The sequence below is a fragment of the Anomaloglossus baeobatrachus genome, chromosome 10, assembly GCF_048569485.1.
Source record: "Anomaloglossus baeobatrachus isolate aAnoBae1 chromosome 10, aAnoBae1.hap1, whole genome shotgun sequence".
Classification (NCBI taxonomy): domain Eukaryota; kingdom Metazoa; phylum Chordata; class Amphibia; order Anura; family Aromobatidae; genus Anomaloglossus; species Anomaloglossus baeobatrachus.
The window spans coordinates 63890196-63912613 of NC_134362.1; the positions used below are offsets into that span (position 1 = coordinate 63890196).

A 22418-nucleotide genomic window follows, 5' to 3' on the forward strand; every position below is an offset into this window, starting at 1 on the left:
AAGGGGGTATCCCCTTTTCATCTCAATCAGGATATCGCCTTACCTTCATTTTACCCTCATCCAGTTCACCAATGTGAAAAGGATTTGCACTCATTAGATTTAGTGAGAGCACTCCGGCTCTACGTGTCTCGCACGGCGCCCCTGCGCCGTTCAGATGTCCTCTTTGTCCTTGTCGCTGGCCAGCGTAAAGGTTCGCAGGCTTCCAAGTCAACCTTGGCTCGGTGGATCAAGGAACCGATTCTCGAAGCCTACCGTTCTTCTGGGCTTCCACTTCCTTCAGGGTTGAAAGCCCATTCTACCAGAGCCGTGGGTGCGTCCTGGGCACTGCGGCACCGGGCTACGGCTCAGCAGGTGTGTCAGGCAGCTACCTGGTCTAGTCTGCACACTTTCACGAAACACTATCAGGTGCATGCCTATGCTTCGGCAGACGCCAGTCTAGGTAGGCGAGTCCTTCAGGCGGCGGTTGTAAGAGGGGGTCGTTTTCGGCTTTTTTTAACGAGGTATTCTTTTACCCACCCAGGGACTGCTTTTGGACGTCCCAATTGTCTGGGTCTCCCAATGGAGCGACAAAGAAGAAGGGAATTTTGTTTACTTACCGTAAATTCCTTTTCTTCTAGCTCCTATTGGGAGACCCAGCACCCGCCCCTGTTCCCTTCGGGCTGTTGTTCTTTTGTGTACACATGTTGTTCATGTTGAATTGTTCTTTTGGTTCATGGTTTCAGTTCTCCGAACATCCTTCGGATTGAATTTACCTTAGACCAATTTATAAGTTTCCTCCTTCCTGCTTTTGCACCAAAACTGAGGAGCCCGTGATGCACGGGAGGGTGTATAGGCAGAGGGGAGGGGTTACACTTTTTAAAGTGTAATACTTTGTGTGGCCTCCGGAGGCAGAAGCTATACACCCAATTGTCTGGGTCTCCCAATAGGAGCTAGAAGAAAAGGAATTTACGGTAAGTAAACAAAATTCCCTTCTTTGACCACATGATAATATTTATATATGTTGTCCTACTCCAAGTGGAATAGGCTTGAGAGCCAACTACCAATTAAGTAAATCAAGTGATGTGCATCTCTGTAATGAGGAGGGGTGTGGTGTAATGACATCAACACCCTATATAAGATGTGCTTAATTATTAGGCAACTTCCTTTCCTTTGGCAAAATGGGTCAGAAGAGAGATTTGATGGGCTCTGAAAAGTCCAAAATTGTGAGATGTCTTGCAGAGGGATGCAGCAGTCTTGAAATTGCTAAACTTTTGAAGCGTGATCACCGAACAATCAGCGTTTTCAAATAGCCAACAGGGTCACAAGAAGCGTGTTGGGCAAAAAAGGTGCAAAATAACTGCCCATGAATTGAGGAAAATCAAGCGTGAAGCTGCCAAGATGCCATTTGCCACCAGTTTGGCCATATTTCAGAGCTGCAACATTACTGGAGTATCAAAAAGCACAGGTGTGCCATACTCAGGGACAGGGCCAAGGTGAGGAAGGCTAAAAAGCACCACCTTTGAACAAGAAACATAAGATAAAACGTCAAGACTGGGACAAGAAATATCTTAAGACTGATTTTTGAAAGGTTTTATGGACTGATAAATGATAGTGACTCTTGATGGGCCAGATAGATGGGCCAGAGGCTGGATCAGTAAAGGGCAGAGAGCTCCACTCCGACTCAGACGCCAGCAAGGTGGAGGTGGGGTACTGGTATGGGCTGGTATCATCAAAGATGAACTTGTGGGACCTTTTCGGGTTGAAGATGGACTGAAGCTCAACTACCAGTTTCTGGAAGACAACTTCTTCAAGCAGTGGTACAGGAAGAAGTCGGTAACGTTCAAGAGAAACATGATTTTCATGCAGGACAATGCTCCATCACATGCATCCAACTATTCCACAGCGTGGGTGGCCAGTAAAGGGCTAAAAGATGAAAAAATAATGACATGGCCCCCTTGTTCACCTGATCTGAACCCCATCGAGAACCTGTGGTTCCTCATAAAAATGTGAGATCTACAGGGAGGGAAAACAGTACACCTCTCGGAGCAGTGTCTGGAGGTTGTGGTGGCTGCTGCATGCAATGTTGATCTTAAACAGATCAAGCAACTGACAGAATCTATGGATGGTCGGCTGTTGAGTGTCATCATAAAGAAAGGTGGCTATATTGGTCACTCATTTTTCTAGGTTTTGTTTTTGCATGTCAGAAATGCTTATTTCTAAATTTTATGCAGTTATATTGGTTTACTTGGTGAAAATAAACAAGTGAGATGGGAATATATTTGGTTTTTATTAAGTTGCCTAATAATTCTGCACAGTAATAGTTACCTGCACAAACAGATATCCTCCTAAGATAGCCAAATCTAAAAAAACCCCGCTCCAACTTCCAAAAAAAATAAGCTTTGATATTTAGGAGTCTTTTGGGTTGATTGAGAACATAGTTGTTGATCAATAATAAAAAAAATCCTCTAAAATACAACTTTCCTAATAATTCTGCACACGGTGTATAATGGAAAGCCAAGTATATATCTTTAAGTCTTAGGGTTCCCATTAAAGTTAAGCATAACAGTTAGAAAACAACAAGTATCCCCATCTCCTCATGAGTTAGACTTTAGTTCAATTATTTTTTCCAGCTGTTCCTATGGGGATTATTAAATTGTGACATTTTCTGGTGACTTCAAAGGGATATCTGCTGATATTGTAATGCACATGCGTGTTCAGCCTTTAACCTTTCCTCACGGCTGCACATTACAGTACTTTGCTCTGCGCTCAGCAGGGCAGATAAAAGTGCGCATGCGCAGGAGCACAATGGCGGACTCTATGTGGATGACAAATGACGCATCATCCACACGAGGCTGGGAAGGAGGATGGCGACTGCACAAGATATAAGAGGCACTGGAGCGAGAGCAGTGACACCCATCAGACCCGACCACCTTGCAGTTTATACAGAGCGGTCTGGGCACTTATATATACAGTATTCTAGAATGCTGAATAGAAGAGCTTAGTGATGCTGGCCACAGGTTATAAGGGAAAATCTTGGTGTAAGGTTCTCTTTGAAGGGTTCATCATGTAAATATATCAAGTCTAGTAGGAAGGTCAAATATTCTAATTGGATATTTTTACATTTCTAGCTCTTGTAAGAGAGGAAGATGGACGTGTACCAATGCTGTATGTTATGGAACATGCACAATCTATGGAAACGGGCATTATATTACATTTGATGAAAAATTTTATGACTTTGATGGAAATTGTGAATTTGTGGCTGCGCAGGTAAGAAAATGGAATTCTTAAGTAACTATAAATAAAAGCTACCTAGTATTTGCTCTTGTCACTCTAGTATTTGTTGAGCTATTATGTTATTAATTTATCCTGTAACATTCTGAGGTTTCTGATTCACTAACATATAATAAGGCGTCTGTGATATTACAAATTAATATACATAACCCTACAATGGAGGACCATGCTAGCTGAAGGTGGGGTTGTTTTTAGTATGGCTTTAAAAGAGGTGAAAGATTATTTTTTCTTTCTTAACCTTTTAAGTAAATATTCTTCTGGAAATGAAAGCCCAGATCAGTTTCTTTCAAAATATGTACATAATATATATGTAGATACCATTCATATCTACCGTATCAATACCTCAGAAATAAGGGCAAGAAGCCTTAATTACCAAGTGAAAAATGAACTGTGTGAACTGTATGGTCGAAGCACGAAAAGATTAATTTGTGACTGTTCAGAGATTAATTGGTTAAAAATTAAAATAAAGATTCAAAATTAAAAAAAAAAATGATTATGATACATTGGGGCTGACTAAAAGTATATATTGTAATTTGTATAGTGTGCAAACTTATACTAGATAATATATTTAGCAATTTTACCCATCTTTTGTCTGTCTAATTTAAGTTTACACCACTATTACTTGACTGAATATGTATCATAAATTTGCACCAACAAATTTAAGTCCACTACTTGTTATCTTAAACTAATATTTGCATGAAGCCACACCCTTTTCCATTAGGCCACTCCCTCATGTCAAATAAGGTGCAGGTGGTGTCTAAAATAAGATGCAAAGCACATTGGATAATTTTTGGACAGCAAATAAAATTCAGAAATTCTCTCAAAATAGGTTATAGGAGGGAATATGGGTCTATGCCAAGGGTTGTGGAAAGTAATAAGTAGGCGAGGTTGGGAGTCCATTACTGTATAAATATTTAATATTTTCCATCACATCATTATGAAATCGAATAAAGTTTCTTTCTTAATTACAGGATTACTGTGGTGATCACCATTCCATGGGCAACTTTAGCGTAATCACGGAAAACATCCCATGTGGCACAACCGGAGTTACCTGTTCAAAGTCAATAAAAGTCTTTCTTGGGGTATGTATGTTACAATGTGATTAATATTATTATTATTATTATTATTATTATTTTATATTCAATTATTATTATGTAATTATCAATATTATTAATTTATTTATTTTATTATTTCTGCAAACATTATCATTTGGTTTTGTTTGTGTGGCATAAATTCTTATACTATTACAGCTCACATATATACAGCATATATTAATTACATGAAAAATTTACCATATGACCAATATTTCCTATCAATATAATAAAAAATACTTTATATCGAGTCACATAAAATGCAAAAAAACCCAACAAAAAACAGCAATAACAACTTTGTCACATAATAACACGTCTCCAGATTATTACTCTTCCCTATGGTTTTCTTAAAGTTCGTTTCAATTAAAGTTTGCTTATGTTGTTATTAATATAAAAGTAAAACTAGGATAAGAGGACAGTAAAAGTTTCATCCTTGCCCCTACTTATGAGAAGCCCATGAGCCCCCAATATTACAGTATTACCTGTGAGAAGATGAATGACATTAGGCTAATTGCACTACTCTAGTTTATATAGTTATGCAAATGACAACTTGAATATATTACTGTCTATAGCTCCTATAAGTCATTATTAGTGATGGTTAAGCACTGAAATGTTTGGGTGCTCGGTACCCAAGTCGAGCAGGTCAGACGCTCTGAAAGTGCTCAACTCGAATAACATGAAAGACAGGCTTAGGCCTCTTGCTCCCAGAACCCTGGCACTAGACAAAAGACAATTTGGAGACCCTACTTGGAGTCTCAACATTTATAAAAATTTAGGTCAGGCAACAGGAAAAGGGGCAAAATTGGCACAGACAACAAATGATTGGGCAGTTTGGCTCTCTCTCATGCAGTGAAGGAAGCCTGTATGTTGTTGATGTTTCATGGACAAAATATCCAATCACACATGATACTCGTTCGAGCATCGCGAATACTCGAGCACTGAACAGTGGCGAGCATGATGGCTCAACACTAATCATATAGCTACACCATTATAAGTTGTTAGATGGTGGGTTCAGATTATGGGAACACATACCACAGATACTTTTTTTTGTGCCAAATTCATGGGCTGGAAATCTGAAAAGTTCTATAATGGCTCAGGAGTTTCTAAGGGGTAATGTTTTTTTTTTCTAGAGAGTGACAAGCCGGTATATGGAGACTTTTAGGCCATGCAAAGTTCCTAAGTTCCCCTGTCAAAAGGCTGCTATTTAGCCTTAGCAGATCTCCTGCTTTGCACTGATGAAGGGCAAAAAAACAGAAACATGTGCATGCAAACAGAGTATCTTGTCTGGCTTCTTATCCCAAGTCATGTGGCAAGTCTCATTAAAGAATCAATATTAACTCTTAGGGTGGCTTTACATGCTATGATTTCGCTACAGCGATCTCGTTGGGGTCACGGATTTTGTGACGCACATCCGGCCGCTGTAGTGATCTCGTTGTATGTGACTCCTAGGAGCGATTTTGGATCGTTGCAAAAACATCCAAAATCGCTCCTCGTTGACATGGGGGTCCTCTCCCAATTATCGCTGCTGTCGCTGGGGCAAAGTTGATCCTCATTCCTGTGGCAGCACACATCGCTGTGTGTGACACCACAGGAATGAGGAACATCTCCTCGCAATGCGGAAGGAGGAAGGTGGGCGGGATGTTCGTCACACTCATCTCCGCCCCTCCGCTTCTATTGGGCGGCCGCTTAGTGACGTCACTGTGACACCGAACAGACCGCCCCCTTAGAAAGGAGGCGGTAAGCCGGTCACAGCAATGTTGCTATGCAGGTAAGTACGTGTGACGGGTCTGCGCGATTTTGTGCGCGACGGGCTGCAATATGCCCGTCTCGCACAAACGATGGGGGTGGGTCGCATGCTAGCGATATCGGTACCGATATTGCAGCATGTAAAGCCCGCTTTAGGATTGCTACGTCCAATCGGTGGCACTAGGGATCTAGTCCTGTTGCTCGCTGTAGAGGCAATTTGCATATTTAATGACTGTAACACTCAAGTAATGGAGCAGACGGTCGGGCCAGATATTGCTTCCACCATCCTCACCAACCATGTATTTCTATGTATTTCTAATCCTGAACAACCTGAAGTTCTAAAGTGCAATAAACTGTGTATAGCCATGAAGCAACAGTGTAACCTTATGGTTATATGACATTATCTTGCAGAGCACCGTACTGAAGTTAGCAGACAAGCAAATAGAGGAAACAATCGGTGAAGGCACAAAGTCTGTGAAATACCTAACTCGCGAAGTGGGCATTTACCTGGTCATTGAATCAAGCAATGGGATTCTTCTAATTTGGGACACAAAAACTACTATTTTCATCAAGGTGTCACCAGCATACAAGGTAGGTAGATAACAACATACCTGGAGAAGTAGAAATGAACCACACATCCAAAAATCACACTTTGATCCAATGCCGATAGGCAAAAAATTATATACCTGAACATGAGTTTCTTGGTTTAACATTCTGATCAAACTGTATGAAGCCCACTGCCACGTCCCTGTGAACCTCTGAGTGGGTCCCTAACTTGTATGCAGCCTTAAAGGTGCAGCGCCATGCGCCAACCACCGCAGTGACAATGCACCAGCAGGGCAGGTGACCTGGTGCCTCACAGCACCCATGCCGCAAGGCAGAGCCCCCCATGACTCATGAAAGACCCATGAAGGTAGGTAGATAATATTCACTATCCAGAGTAGAAAAACACAAGGAATGTATTATAGAATAAGAAAATTATTGACCCATTGACTCACATAGTCACGCTGAATAGGTACAATGGCACAAGTTTATATATTTTTTGATGCTTGTTGAACTCATATTTCAATCCATAAGGGGAGGCATAATAATATTTTTCTATAAATGCATTGGATTACGAACTTTGCATCAGATTTGTTATCCATTTTAAACTGATAACACATGGGGCATATTTTAGCTTGTGGGTCCATGTACACATCATCTTTTTGCACACCAGTGTTCCACAAAAAAATTGAGACTTGTCCTAATCTGCTCCAATCCATGCCTCATAGATATCTATGACTGGGTTTGTAATGTGAATGGATGGCATCTGTATGCCGGCCATTAAAAAGATGGCTAAAGCAGAACTACGACCATATATGATCAAGTGAATTACATTTTTTATTTTAAATTGCACACAAAATTAAAGATTTATTAATCACCCAATAATTCCCTTTGATGTTCTGGAACCACCACTCTGGAGCTCCCTACTAGTCTTTGTTTACTCATCTGCATATACCATCTGCAGCCAATCATTTGCTTAGCATTGTCATGTTGTAGATTTCAGCATGATCACTGAGGCCAGTGATTGGCTGCAGCTGTCAAATAAGTAGGTCGAACATGACCACTGCAGAGAAGTAAAATGAGAAAACTTAAGGCACTTCCTAACAGACAAATGTGAATAGGTGCAAGCTGAATATTAAATATACACTAACAAATATACAGCTGCACTCTGAGACATTAAGGTATGAAAACATTGAATATAGGAATTTGGACATGCATGACTGCTAAGGAAATAAATCTATAAATTAGTCAGTGCATAAAAAAGGCTAGTTTTATGAGAGCCCAGCAGCCAGTGTAATAGCGTATCTCTTTTGCTGGGTCCCTACCTAAATGCCTCTACTGGGCTAAAAGGCCTATAATTTTATGTTAGGGCATTACTGCACTAACCTGCTAATAGGAAATTAAAATACACCTTAGGGTGGTTGGAAGGAGGGCTCAGTCAGAAGGCATGACACTGTGACGCCCTGGACCCCAGGGGTCACAGGTCACTACATACACCACTTACACCCCCCACACTAGGAAGGTAACACCCGTCAAACACAAGACCTGATTGCCTCCCTCAGCATTAGACAGGCACACCAGGTGGGCGGAGTCAGGTGGAAAGACACACCCACCGAGGAGTCTGTTGGCCTGAGGCAGGAAAACAGTAGGCAGTTTTAGTACAGTAGTGGAGAGTGACACACAATTCTGCGCGGGGCCTGGGTTGGAGCCTAGGACCCCCCAAACAGTCAGGCAGGCAGACGGCAGGGGCCGCCTGCAGGAGACTGGGAACACAACCGGTGGAACCGTAGGGACCGGGACTGGGTTGGAGCCCGCTGGAACCGAACCGGGGAGCCAACAGTATACCGGAGCACCAGGAAGGGTACTCAGACCCTGACTAGGCTATAGGCCATCACCATAGTCGAATTAACTGATTGAGGTCTGGACCTCCCGGGGTCCTTTCCCACCCAAAGTCCCGATTGACGGCAACAGCCCAACCTGACTGGATAGTAGCCACCACCAGAGGCCAGAGATCCGACGGCCAGCGCCTGCGGGCAAAGGAGCTCCTTCGACATACCCGCCGGGGAGCGGACCACCCGTGTCTAGGCACCGTGGTCCACTTACACTTAGGTGCAGGAGAAAGGTGGACTCTGCCAACCCGTCTAGTGACTGCAGCCGGCTGCGGGCCTCCCGTCTATCACCACGTTTGGTTTACCAGTGACTCTGTGTGCCTTAATAGTGAGTACAACAGTGCCATCTGGCACCGCACCGCAGCACTGCGCCCTGCACCATCTCCCCGCAACCGGGCCCCGGGACACACTACCCCTACCCACGGAGGGGTTAACATCAAAGCTGCGCCCCTTTCACCGCTCCCGGGAGTCCCTCACCTCTACCGCAGAGATGGTGTCCACCATCACCACAACCTGTGGGTGGTGTCACGAATCACCATCCCAAGACCAACTCCCTGCACCCCCCGCATTTAGCGCCAGCATCCCCCTTTCAGAGCGGCGTGACCCCCGGGTCCGTGAGAGGCTCGAGCCACCACCGGCAGAAATAGCACGGATCCGAGTGGCTCGGCGGTTGCATCCGAGGCCGCGGGGCGGTACAACACTACAATCTAAAATGAGAAAATGATGGCACTTCCTAACAGATAAATGTGAACAGGTGCAAACTGAATATGAAATATACTTTAACAAATATATAGCTGCACTCTGAGACGGTAAAGTATGAAAACATTAAATGTTGGAATTTGGACATGCATAACTGCTAAGGAAATAAATGTATAAATTAAGACACTTAGAGCATAAAAAGGCCAGTTTTATGAAAACCCAACAACCAGCATAAAAGGTGTATTTCTTTTGCTGGGTCCCTACCTAACTGCCTCTACCTGAGCTGAAAGGCCTACAATTTTATGGTTGGGTAAGAACCTGCTAACAACAAATTAAAATTCACCTTAACATGGTTGGAAGGAGTGCTCAGTCAGTAGGCATAACCCTACAATCTAAAATGAGAAAACAACGGCACTTCAAAACAGACAAATGTGAATAGGTGCAAACTGAGCATGAAATATACTCTAACAAATATACAGCTGCACTCTGAGAGGATAAGACTTCAGAGAAGTAAACAGAAGATGGAGGTGAGCATCAAAGTGATGGCAGTGTATTGGTAGCCGAAACAATTAGTAATGTGTTTTTGTAAATACATGCCATTAAGCAGTTTTCAGATCCCAGAAAACCTCTTTGAAAATGAGTCAGTAGAGAATTTTACATTTAGTTAAAGAAAGAAAAATAGTATTCATGGTAGATGACAATATATAATTTATTTGTACATACCCTACGATAAGTAGGACTTAAAATAAAACAAGGAATATATACATTTAACCAAGCCCTTTTGATAACCAAAGTTGTTTTTGTTTTTTTTGCTTTTTGTTCTAGGGAAAACTTTGTGGTTTATGCGGAAATTTTGATGGCAATGCACAAAATGACTTTAAAACCAGCCATATGTTACAAGTCACTGATGTGTTGGAATATGGAAACAGCTGGAAAGTTGATGCCTCTTGTCCCGATGCTTCGGATGTAGTCAATCCTTGTAGTAAAAATCCACATCGCCATTCCTGGGCAGAAAAACAGTGTGGACTTATCAAAAGCCAAGTGTTCAAAGTCTGTCATAGCAAGGTAAAGAGATGAGACCTGTGTGTACCAAGGTTTTCTTCTAATAATGCAATTAATTACTCCAGGGCAGTAATTCTCAAATGTTTAAGGCTAGTATCACTAGTAATGCAACCCAATTTCATCATGAGACGCAAGATGCCTCTCAAGTGTTGGAGGATCAACAGAAGAGACCCACTCTTAAGGCTGCTTTACACCAGACAATCTATCGTGCGATAGATCGTCGGGGTCACGGTTTTTGTGACGCACATCCGGCATCGCTGGCGATGCCGGCCTGTGTGACACCCCCTAGCGACGCAGTATCGCTCACAAATCGTGAGTCGTGTACTGCTCGCTAGGTTCCATAATATCGTTTAATTTAGTTGTTCATCGTTTCCGGGGTAGCACACGTTGCTCCGTGTGACACCCCGGGAACGATGAACAGCAGCTCACCTGCGTCACGCGGCCGACGCCGGCTATGTGAAGGAAGGAGGTGGGCGGGATGTTTACGTCCCGCTCATCTCCGCCCCTCCGCTTCCATTGGCCGGCTGCTGTGTGACGTCGCTGTGACGCCGAACGTCCCTCCCACTCCAGGAAGTGGACGTTCGCCGCCCACAGCGTGGTCGCACGAGAGGTAAGTACGTGTGATGGGGGTTACTGACTTTGTGCGACACGGGCAGCGATTTGCCCGTGACGCAAAAAGGACAGGGGCGGGTATGATCAATTGTGAAATTGCACAATCGGTCGTACCATGTAAAGCAGCCTTAAGAAAACATGACTCTTCTGTCCTGGCCAAAGTGATCCATAAACCATCTCTAATACGCACTAGTACAACAACAGTAAGCCAAGTATCTTCTCGAGAGGTGTGAAGAGACTCTGTGACAGGTACTGGGAAGACATTGGTACCAAGGGATCTGTGCACAAGTAGGCACAGACAGAAGAGGCACTTGTTCAAGAACAATATATGGGCCTTTTGTAGTCCAATAACTCATCATACAATGCCCAATTCCCCCTTCTTTGGATGTGGCCCGATTAACTCTTAGGTTGCACCAATGATATGTCTGCCCCTGGTACTGTAGTTGACTCTGATGATACTCCTCATGTCTTTCTTTTAAGCCCCTCAAATGAAAATATTTCTATAAGTGATTTTGAAAATATTTTTGAAAAATTCTACTTTTTCTTTTAGGTTGATCCAAAACCATTTTACGAGGCTTGTGTAAATGATGCCTGCTCATGTGACAGCGGCGGAGACTGTGAATGCTTTTGTACTGCAGTGGCTGCATATGCTCAGGAGTGCACCAAAGCAGAAGCCTGTGTCTACTGGAGGACACCGGACATATGTCGTAAGTCAATCACAATCTACCATTACTTTGGGAAGATAATGCAACATATAAACACTTTTTCAATAGCCCAGGGGTGCAGGAGGAATATTAGTAACTTGGTTTATCAGTTGACAGGCATCGCATGCGCAAATGTTGTAGGAAGCCATTATACAGCATTCATACCATATTCTCCCTAGAAATTTGGTTTTGTTTCTAATATTCCAACATCATATATATCCTCGGGTTGTATTTTAGAATTAAGTGTAGGAGAACTTTCTGTATGAATGTGTCAGATCACCAGCATAAATGTGATTAGAACAACACACTTGATGTCCTATAAACTGGGCCATACAAAGGCGGTACCTAACAATCACCCCCCTCAAGAAAAACAAGAGGGCAATTGGGAACATTGCTTATAATTTGGACAGGGGCATTACCAGAATGTTAGGAGAAGGCTTAAATGTTCCAAACTTTTCATATTTAATTTCGGTAAGTTTGGAATCAATGTGTAAATTTGTCATCTGTTTAAACAACTATAATATTTATAAATACAAATAACCAAAAAGTTAACAGAAAACTTTTTTTTTACTTTCCCGCCAGCCATATTTTGTGACTATTACAATCCTACGGATGAATGTGAGTGGCATTATCACCCATGTGGCAATCACAGCATTCAAACCTGTCGCTCCATTAACAACGTCTACACTAACGTCACCATTACTTATCTGGAAGGTAAGCACTGTACTATATTACAGGTCACCAATGGCAAAAATATAACTTTTAGTAATACTATGTACCTCATGGATCTATGGAATATATTGTTAGAGTGAACACTCTAGAATGTTCAACAGTTGCCTGCTTCTGACCTAATTTGTGTGAATCAAGTGCATGCATGAAAGAATTACACCAGACAAAGGGTCAGATGTGAAGTCTCTCCTTGATCAGAGATTGGCACCAAGAGAGAATTATTTCAACAGTGTCGTAACTTATATAAACTAGAAAAAGGGACGTGGTCAGCTCTACAGTGGGCATGCACGGATGTATCCATTGGTCAGTGGGTTGGTCAATGGGCTAGTCTATGGGCTGATTGGTGGGCGGGTCTAAGACATCATCGTGGGCGGATCCATGGGGTTATCTGAGGGTTGGTCCTCTAGGTTGGCCAGGGGATCTTTCCCTTATATGGTGGTCTTCTTACATCTGGACATTTCTTGCATACCAAAGCAGAGTGTGGAGAACAGAAAATGGTAGCCATCTTTAGCTCTGTGTCACATATATGATCTGAATAGGCTTATGTATGGTGAAATTATTTCATCGGACATTGTTCCCACAATCCCTTATGTCTCAAGGTTAATTAAGTATGTGATCCAATGGCTCTCCTCAACAATATAGTTAAGTTTAACATATTAAAGAGATATACTATTTGCAGCAAATTTCTGTCATGTCATTGCATGCAGTGCAATATAAGGGCGACAACAGGAATGGTATAGAAGGAAGGCCCTGGCGAGAGGGAGAGGGGCACCTCCTGCAGCTCACCTAAGTCTGTACCCTGTGCTCCCTAACTTTCCTATATGGGTCCATCCCACATTGGCGTCACAGGCCTAGGCGCTTGCTTGCCCTGAACTCACTCTGACTAGTTAGAAGGCCAACAAGAACACTAGTCCTACCGCTACAATAATACAACACAAGGTAAAAGGAAACAGACAGAAGGAAAATAAACACAAAATAAGGAAAACACTCAAATCTCCGCCAATGCAGCTGAACACCACAGCTGCAATAGTTACGACTCCTCAGTTCCTTCCAGACAGACTCCTTTCAAAGTGAACAGCATAAAAATTAGAATCTATAGCCGGCATCAGATCATAAGACGTGACTTTTTATAGTGAAGGGGAGTGGTCACAAAAAAGCTGCACCTGAGATTATGGCTACAAAGAACAGCCAGATAGGAAAGAGTTCTTAACCCCTAAAGCACTAAAAGAAAGTAAATTATACTTAAATATAAGTTATAGACCTGCGCATAGTAAGGCTTTGGGATTTTTCTTGAATCAGACTCACCAGAGGAGAGTGTGTCCCTAGAGCGAGACACACTCATGACAATTCCAGTTTGTCCTGGTCCTGTGACGGACCCACTTGTGCTTGATTCATTATAGGAGAAAACTTTGATAACTACACTCATGGTCACGTATTGTATACCTGCACCACCACCACATGTCCACAATACACTTTTATCCCCTGGAAGTGAAGAATAAAGATTTCTGTTCGTTGGCTTCAAGCAGAGGTCTTTAAAGCTATGGAAATAGGTTGTATGTGCTGAAACCAGAATACTGCATTAATGTAATCTTTATATAATAATAAGCTCTTGCTCTACAGTAGTAGTAAGGATAAAGTTGCCTTTAAACAGATTGTTACAAATACTTATACTTGTATCTGAACCCTCTATATAATTGGTATGTTCCAGGCTGTTACCCTACTTGCCCAGAGGACCGGCCCATATTTGATGAGTCAAAAAGAATATGTATAACCAAGGAGGAATGTGGCTGTTACATTAATGATAAACACTATGAGAATGGTGCTGAAGTGCCTTCTACTGAACCATGTACCACTTGGTAAGAATCACTATAGCTTTCAAGTAAGAAGGACTTTACCTACCAAAAAGGACAAACTATTGATACACTTGGGTCTTCCGTATATCTTTATTATGGCCACTGTATGGTAATGCTAGAATTCAGTAATAAGCTACGAAACTCAAATACAGTGTGTAATTAATGAAAGCTGAAAATTAATTAAAGGAAACCTATTACTACATTCATTCGGCTCCAACAACAGGCTTAATTAATCAGATCTTGGCTGAGCAATTAAAACCGGGTATGTTTTTCTATAAAAATGTTTCAGAGAACGCATAGTTTAAAAAGCCAGACAGGGACTATAGGGACAGACCTGAATAGTCTAGTGTGGTCCTAAGCTGGATTCTCACTGCCAAGCTCAATCTATGTTGATAGGGAGTTTAACACATGAAGAGGAAATAAGTGCAGGATAGAAGCTGTGCTGTTACATTAGCCAATGAGGGCTCCAGTACCCTGCATACACTCAGATCTAATATCCAGCCTATATTACCAAGAGAGACACTCCTACAAGAGAAAGACTGAAAGTTGAATCAAACTGCAAACTGCATATCAAGTGTCTGAAAATGAATGAAAATTGTAGACTGAGTCTAAAGTTAACTAACAGTTTTCCCATGTAGTGTCCATAGCCTTTAAGTAAATTAACATGTTTAAGAGATGTAATTATAATATAACAGACGCCCGACACAGGAATAATTCAAGAAATATCTTCGAGTGTTTGTCCTTTATTAAACCAACAGCATTGCAATAACACCTATGTTTTCCGTTTCAGCATCTGTACCACAGAAGCAAAGGTTGAATGCGTCTACAATAAATCAGGTACACGGAGCATTGGTATTATAATTGTTTTAGCATGTTTTGTACATCTTGAAATTTTATAAGGGGCCGTTGAACTCCTGTATTTCAAGATGTAATAGTTGAGTTTTACAGATGCTTTGTGATTGATTAGGTATTATTGGTAATGAGTAGTGATGGGCAAATAGTAACAATTTGGGTTCATATTATTTGTAATGAATCTCAAAGTGCTATTCTCGTATTTGTCACGTATAACCAACCTAAAGCAAGTCAATGGGAAATCCGAATATTTTGCTTGCTGTGCCGAATACTGGTAAAGTACTGGTCAAAAGGGGGGGAGCCAGCTCTGCTTGAAAAATGGCGTGCGAAAAATTAAAAGTGTAAAGTCACAAAAAATTCCAACTGTGCTACAATACAAAAATGAGATTTTTAGCAAAAAATTGATCAACCTTTCGAGCCACCCCTGCCACGTCACGGCAAATCTCAATAGATGGGTCCTACACTATATTTAATATTTAGATTGTGCAATGCGGCCTCAAATTCAAAAGTAAAGTACTCGGTATTCGGTAAGCATTATCCGAACACGAATAGTTACTATTCACCCATCTCTAGTAATGAGATTCCAGACCAGAAATGACAATGTATAAAGTCGGCCGTACACATGATAGGCTAAAATGCAGCCAATTAAAGATCCTTTGGGTCATTCCAAAATGTGATCCAGCCGGAATAATCTGCTGGATCATAGAGGCAGTTTAAAATGAAAAGAAACAAACAAACAAAAAACAGGGGCAAGCAATATTCAGTCTATTATACAAGAAAAAGACTGGGGGAAAAATCCAAATTTGATTAAAATCTCATTGTTGCAGACTTTTATCTTATGGGTATTAGCATCTTTAAGGGACGATCCTCTTGAATATTTTTATTCTATGAGGTATATATGATATAATATGAGGTATATGATGCCCAGCATCAGGGGTGTTTGAAGAATTATGGAAACATCAAAATGCTAATTGTTATATACTAAATATATATATATATTCATGTTATGACAGTACCAATAAAGTGCCTGTCACGCTGTACAAAGGGCTAGAAAGACGTAGTACAGCGTATTCCCCACTAGGTGGCAGCAGCCTAGTGAAGGAGAGACTAAGTCACACTATAACAGAAAGGCAGCTGAAGTACAGCAGATAAACTTCAGCAGGCAGTAAACAGGCAAACCAACAGGGGGCAATAGAGTAGTCAAACAGTCAGGGTCTAGCCAGGAAAATCAAGTCACTGCAAAGGGAGTATCAAAATCAAGTCAGAAAACAGAACCGAGTCAGAAGCTGGGAGATCAGGTATACAGAGGGAAACACAAACAACAGACAGGAGCGGGAAGTCAGGGACTGGGACAGATGGATAAACAGGGGAGGGTACAGGTCAGGGCACGATAACAAGGAGTCAGATAAACTAGGAAATCTCACCAGAGCCAGTCACAGGCTGCAGAGCAAAACTATAACCAGCACTGGAATGCAGGTTCATAGACCAGATATAGCGTATCCTGAAACCAGAATGAGGCTGATGGAAGTTAACCTCTGACATGACCAGGCCGGGTCTGTGAAACTCTGGAGCGGAGAATACCAGTCCTGGATCATGACAGTGCCCTTATGAATGAAGCAATGTTAGCCATGATAGCCAACAAATAATCTGCATAGTGCCTGCTATACATATTGGTGCCATTTCCAAACATAGCAATGGCTACCGGCAACCTACATATATAGAATGGGTGTGGTGGTATAATGTGTGGTATTCTAGGAGAGGGAATGAGTACATGGGTATATTTCTGAGGATCTACAGCATGAGATTAAAGAGGTTGGCCACTACTTTAACATTGATGGCCTATCCTTAAGGGTACTTTGCACTCTGCGACATCGCAAGCCAATGCTTGCGATGCCAAGCGCAATAGTACCCGCCCCCGTCGCAGGTGCGATATCTTGTGATAGCTGCCGTAGCGAATATTATCGCTACGGCAGCTTCACATGCACTCACCTGCCCTGCGACGTCACTCTGGCTGGCAACCTGCCTCCTTCCTCGTCCGGCGTCACAGCGACGTCACATGGCAGGCGGTCAATAGCAGCGGAGGGGCGGAGATGAGCAGGATGTAAACATCCCGCCCACCTCCGTCCTTCCTCATTGCAGCCGGGACGCAGGTAGGAGATGTTCCTCGCTTCTGCGGCTTCAAACACAGCGATGTGTGCTGCCGCAGGAACGAGGAACAACATCGTACCTGTCGCTGCACCGGCATTATGGAAATGTCGGACCCTACACCGATGATACGATAACGACGCTTTTGCGCTCGTTAATCGTATCAAAAAGGATTTGCACACTACGATATCGACTGCAACGCCGGATGTGCATCACTTTCGATTTGACCCCACCGACATCACACGTGCAATGTCGTAGTGTGCAAAGCCCGCCTTAGAGTAGGTTATCAATGTTTGATTGGCTGTAGTCTGACAACCGGCACCCCCACGATCAGCTGATCTTGGTCCCAGCAGCTGCAGCAGGCAGCTGGAAATGTTCAATTCCAGAGCTGCCAAATCTTCTGATAGTGATGGTGGCCGGGTACTGCATATTCGCCTCCTAACGATTTGAATGGGACGCAGATTTACAGTGCCCGGCTGCCGCCACTATTAGTTGATGGGGCAGCTCCGGAGCTGAACATTTCCGGCTACCTGCTGCTGCCGTCGGCACAGAGAACAGCTGATAGGTGGAGGTGCCGGGTTTCGGACCCCAGTTGATCAGACATTGATGACTTATCCTAAGGATAGGCCATCAATGTAAAACTAGTGGACAACCTCTTTAAGCAAATAATATATTTGGTTATTCACCGACTACTGCTTATTAGTGAGTTTTTGTGCTACTAAAAGACAGAGTGGTGTCTTCCATATGATACCATTACAATTGTACTCATCCATAAGGGGTAACCAGCTTTTAGTAACTTAATTTCCATTCCTTGATTCCAGCATGTTTCTGTATCATCAATGGAACAAGATATGAAGAAGGTGATCTCATATCCAAAGAAGAGCAATCTGGAATTTGCATTGAGATAAGATGTATAAATGGGACAGAAAGCGCATCTTTCGAAGTCTGCACAACTTCCGTACCCATCACTACATCCACCACTACTGTCACTACTACTCCTTTTGTATCCACCACAACAGGTAAGAATTCAATAGTCATTCTTTTCCGGTATGTCAGTGTTACCACACCATAACTGTGCAGACAATGCAGAACATTAGCCATAAATTATTTAGATCTTGTAGGTAAAAAGGTTAGAAATCATAGTCTAAGGATTTGTTTACATGTGCATTAGTTATATGTTTATAATGGATCATATATTTAAAAAAAAAAGAAAAGATCTTTAATGAATGGATCACAAATGGATACCAAAGTGTCCATTTTTAAAAAAAAACGCAATTGTTTAAAAAACACACACTTTAGTTTTCGTTTTGCATCAGTTTTTATACCATTGGTAAGAGATTTCGTTTTCCTGGAGCCGTTTTTTAACCGTTCTACTGTTTAGGATAAGAATATGTTTTGCAAAATGGATCCGTTAATGAATGGTGTAACGAATTACTATATTTCCCATTAGACTTTAATGTTAAAAAACATTGCTTCTTTTTGATGGTCAAAAAAGTTGTGCAGGCTTAGTTTTTTTTGTTCCAGACATAAAATTAATAACAAAAGGAAAGAAGGCAAACATAACATTTTTGATATTTTCATTACCATTCAGATGAATAGGGTCCTGGCCTGGAATGTTTTACTTCTGGGGTTTTTTCAATTCCAAAATGGATCCAAAAAGAGAAATAAGTACAGGATGTGTGAACACATTCTTATTATTCTACCATGTAGATTTTTCGCAGCCATATCAATAAATGTCCTATGGTTTAACTTATACAATACTGTACTTTGAATGATGGTTTCTAGTTTTGGTTGAAATTTAGAATTTTAACTACATTTTTGAAAGAGAAGATAACAAGATTTCTTTTTTCAGTCATCACCACAACGCCATTGACATCAACAGGACCTCAATCTACAAGTAAGTACTCAAAACTAGTATAATTTACAATTACATATAAATTATTATTATATATGGAAAGGTGGTTGAAAGAATATAAGCACTTCAAGTTCAAACTTTTATACTTACTAAACCTAATTAGTCCAGAGGAAGTGAACAAACACTATAACTGGCATCGGCCAACTTACTGCACAGTGGAAAAAAATCCACCCTGACTCCTATGTTACCACTCATGTGTGATTGGTGATATTTCATTCCCCGGACCCTTACATTCAGGAGCATAAAGGGGCTTCAAAAATTGGACCAGTACCAGGCAATGCTAAGTCTATGGATGTATTATTGTGGCAGGAATTAAATCGAAGGCGCCAAGGTGCTTGTAGTTCTGCTTGACTGTAGAAGTTTATAGAAAATTATGTTTACTATCTATAAACTTCGCCAGTCAAAGTGAACTATAAGCACCTTGGCCCCTTCACCCTTCAATGTCGTTCCTGCCGCAACAATACATTCATACACTTAGCAGTGCCTGGTACAGGTCCAAATATCGATGCCCCTTTATGCTCCTGAATGTAAGTGTCCGGGAAATGGAATATCACCAATTATACATGGGTGGTCCTGTAAGAGTCATGGTGGAATTTTTTCCACTGTGTAGTAAGTTGGCCGATGCCAGTTATAGTGTTTGTTCGCTTCCTCTGGACTAATTAGGTTTATTAGGTATAAAAGTTTAGACTTGAAGGGTTTAGATTTTTTTAACCCAATAAAAATTGATATTGTTGTTCCCTTTTCCTTATGAGGTTGATGACAAAATTTTGCCATAATAGCTTGTGTGATATTATATGTTGGAATTTTTAAATACTATATACATATATACTTTATTTGAACATTTTGCATAACTCTCACATGGTCTTTTTGTATAGCTTGTGTTTATGAAAATGTGTGCCGGTGGACGGAATGGTATGATGTTAGCAAACCAGGAACCGATCTGGGAAGTGGTGATTATGAAACATATGATGAGATAAGAAAGCATCATCAATTCTGTCAAGTCCCAGAGCAGATTCAATGCAGAGCGGTCAATGCTCCGGACGTCAGCTTGGATGAATTGAAGCAAGTTGTACATTGCAATGTGTCCTATGGACTCATCTGCAGGAATAGTGACCAAAACAGTGAAAACAGCCTCTGGCAACACTGCTTCAATTATGAGATCAGAGTGGACTGTTGTGATTATGAGTGTGTTTATCCCACAACAACGACACCAACTACCACATCTACTACCACAACAACAACTCCTCCAACAACAACCCCACCGACAACTCCTCCAACAACAACACCACCAACGACAACTCCTCCAACAACAACTCCACCAACGACAACAACTCCACCAACGACAACTCCACCAACGACAACAACTCCACCAACGACAACTCCACCAACGACAACAACTCCACCAACAACAACTCCACCCACGACAACTTCTATAACAACGTCACCAACTACAACTTCAGCAGTTACTACTACAATAGAAACAACAACTCCAAGTAAGAAATATGATTATATATTAGAATAATAAATAGATGGAAAAGCATGTACAGTAATTTTAATTGTTAAGGAATTTACTTTCACCTTTAGCATAAAAAAGTAAGTACAAAGAATTGAGGAGCAATCCAGAAATGGGGATCATTTGAAAATAAGTGCAATATGTGCACTGACTGCTTGTGAAGTAGTAAAACTATATAAAGTATTTATACCGAATATGGATAAGTGGTTAATTAGGAGCCTGATTTGTCAAATTTTACTTCTTTTCTTAAATCTTGCTGGTTCCTATAACCCAACCCAGTGTGTCAAATTAGTGTTGGACTAGAGTGCCAGGAGCCCACCAGTAGCATTGATAATAGAGACCCACTGATAAAACTACATGCAATATGACTTGACCCTTGTCTATATAATAAAAGGGGTAGTTTGATAAATTAATAATGAGATGCTGCTATCATCTGTAAATAATGCATCAAGTGTATTCTGCTAAACACTCCATCCCAGAATCGATGTCACCACCCGTGACACCCAGGCAAGTGTCAGGGCCCTCAGGGGAGACAGACAGAGCATAGGAGGGAGAATGCACAGGGGGAGAAGAGAAAGCACAAGGGGAGAGACCGCACAGGGGGAGAAGAGAGAGCAGAGGGGGAGAGACCAGACAGGGGAGAGACAGCGCGTACAGAGGAGACATGGCACAGGGGGAGAAGAGAGAACAGGGGAGAGAGCGCATAAGGGGAGAAGAGAGCGCACACGAGGAGGGAGACACCGCACAAGGGGGGATTATATTTACGGGGATTGTATTGGTTATATATACACAGCCCGTAGCCTCTATATTTTATAATCATGAATCATGGTATGTGTTCAAGGGGCCCACTGGTACTCTTTTGCTTAGGGTCCACGAAAACCTGGAGCCAGTTCTGACTTCTCATATGGGAGACCCAAGCCTGCAGAGTGGCCCACCGGTCATTTGCCCATTCTCCTGTGCACCAGTCAAAGCCTGAAAACATCCCATCTGATAATGCCATAACATCCGGCTTTCCAACTAAGTGCTTGTAGCACAAATCTTCCGAATCAACTTCCATACCAGGCAATCCATGCTGCCATTGTTAGGCCACCAGCTGCCATAGTCACGGGATCATGTTGTTGTCGATGATTGGGTGACGTAGAAGAAGCAGCCTAACTCTGTGTAACCAGTTTGATACCTTGGTCAGCATTAACCAAGGCATCTAAAAGGTTAAAAGGGCCAGGATATGAGTAATTTTTAATCCTGACTTTTGTAGGCGGGTTTGCCTGTTTAATATAGAAGACACCAACAAGTAATGGTGAGAGAATAGCTCCTACACCGCCTACACCGATGTCATCTCTGTGTTGTAATAGTGAAGTTGCTAGAATGAACTGTTATTGATTGGAGGCCATGGGATTAAAAGGTATTTGCAATGTAAACATTTATGCAGATTTACCGTCATGGATGTTTATAGGACTTATGGAATACACTGAGCATTATTCTTCCATTGGAGACTACCCCTGTACTCTGCACATATCACTGATTTATATCAGCCATAGATATTTAAAGGGAATCTGTCAACAGATTTTTGCTACCTTATCTGAGAGCAGCATAATATAGGAACAGAGACCCTGATTTCAGTGATGTATCACTTACTTTACTGGGTGAGGCATTTGTGACAAAATCAGAGGTTTTATATGTAGCATAGCTCAGAAATTTAACTCTACTCACACCACAGCTTTCTGTGTACATTTTATATTGACAGTGAGCTGCTTATCAAACCTGGGGTTTGGTTGGTCAGGACTTTCATGGACAC

General features: G+C 41.8%; 1 protein-coding gene across 1 annotated transcript in view; it reads left to right on the forward strand.

Annotated features, from left to right (window-relative positions):
- Positions 1–22418, forward strand: part of MUC2 (mucin 2, oligomeric mucus/gel-forming) — a 133547-nt gene that overhangs the window by 41306 nt on the left and 69823 nt on the right. The window contains exons 20-30 of the mRNA XM_075326946.1: positions 3108–3246; positions 4242–4352; positions 6519–6698; positions 10064–10303; positions 11463–11619; positions 12199–12330; positions 14054–14201; positions 14989–15035; positions 18017–18214; positions 19048–19092; positions 19986–20603. Of these exons, the coding sequence (XP_075183061.1) occupies positions 3108–3246; positions 4242–4352; positions 6519–6698; positions 10064–10303; positions 11463–11619; positions 12199–12330; positions 14054–14201; positions 14989–15035; positions 18017–18214; positions 19048–19092; positions 19986–20603 (2015 nt within the window). The remainder of the gene's footprint in view (positions 1–3107; positions 3247–4241; positions 4353–6518; positions 6699–10063; positions 10304–11462; positions 11620–12198; positions 12331–14053; positions 14202–14988; positions 15036–18016; positions 18215–19047; positions 19093–19985; positions 20604–22418) is intronic.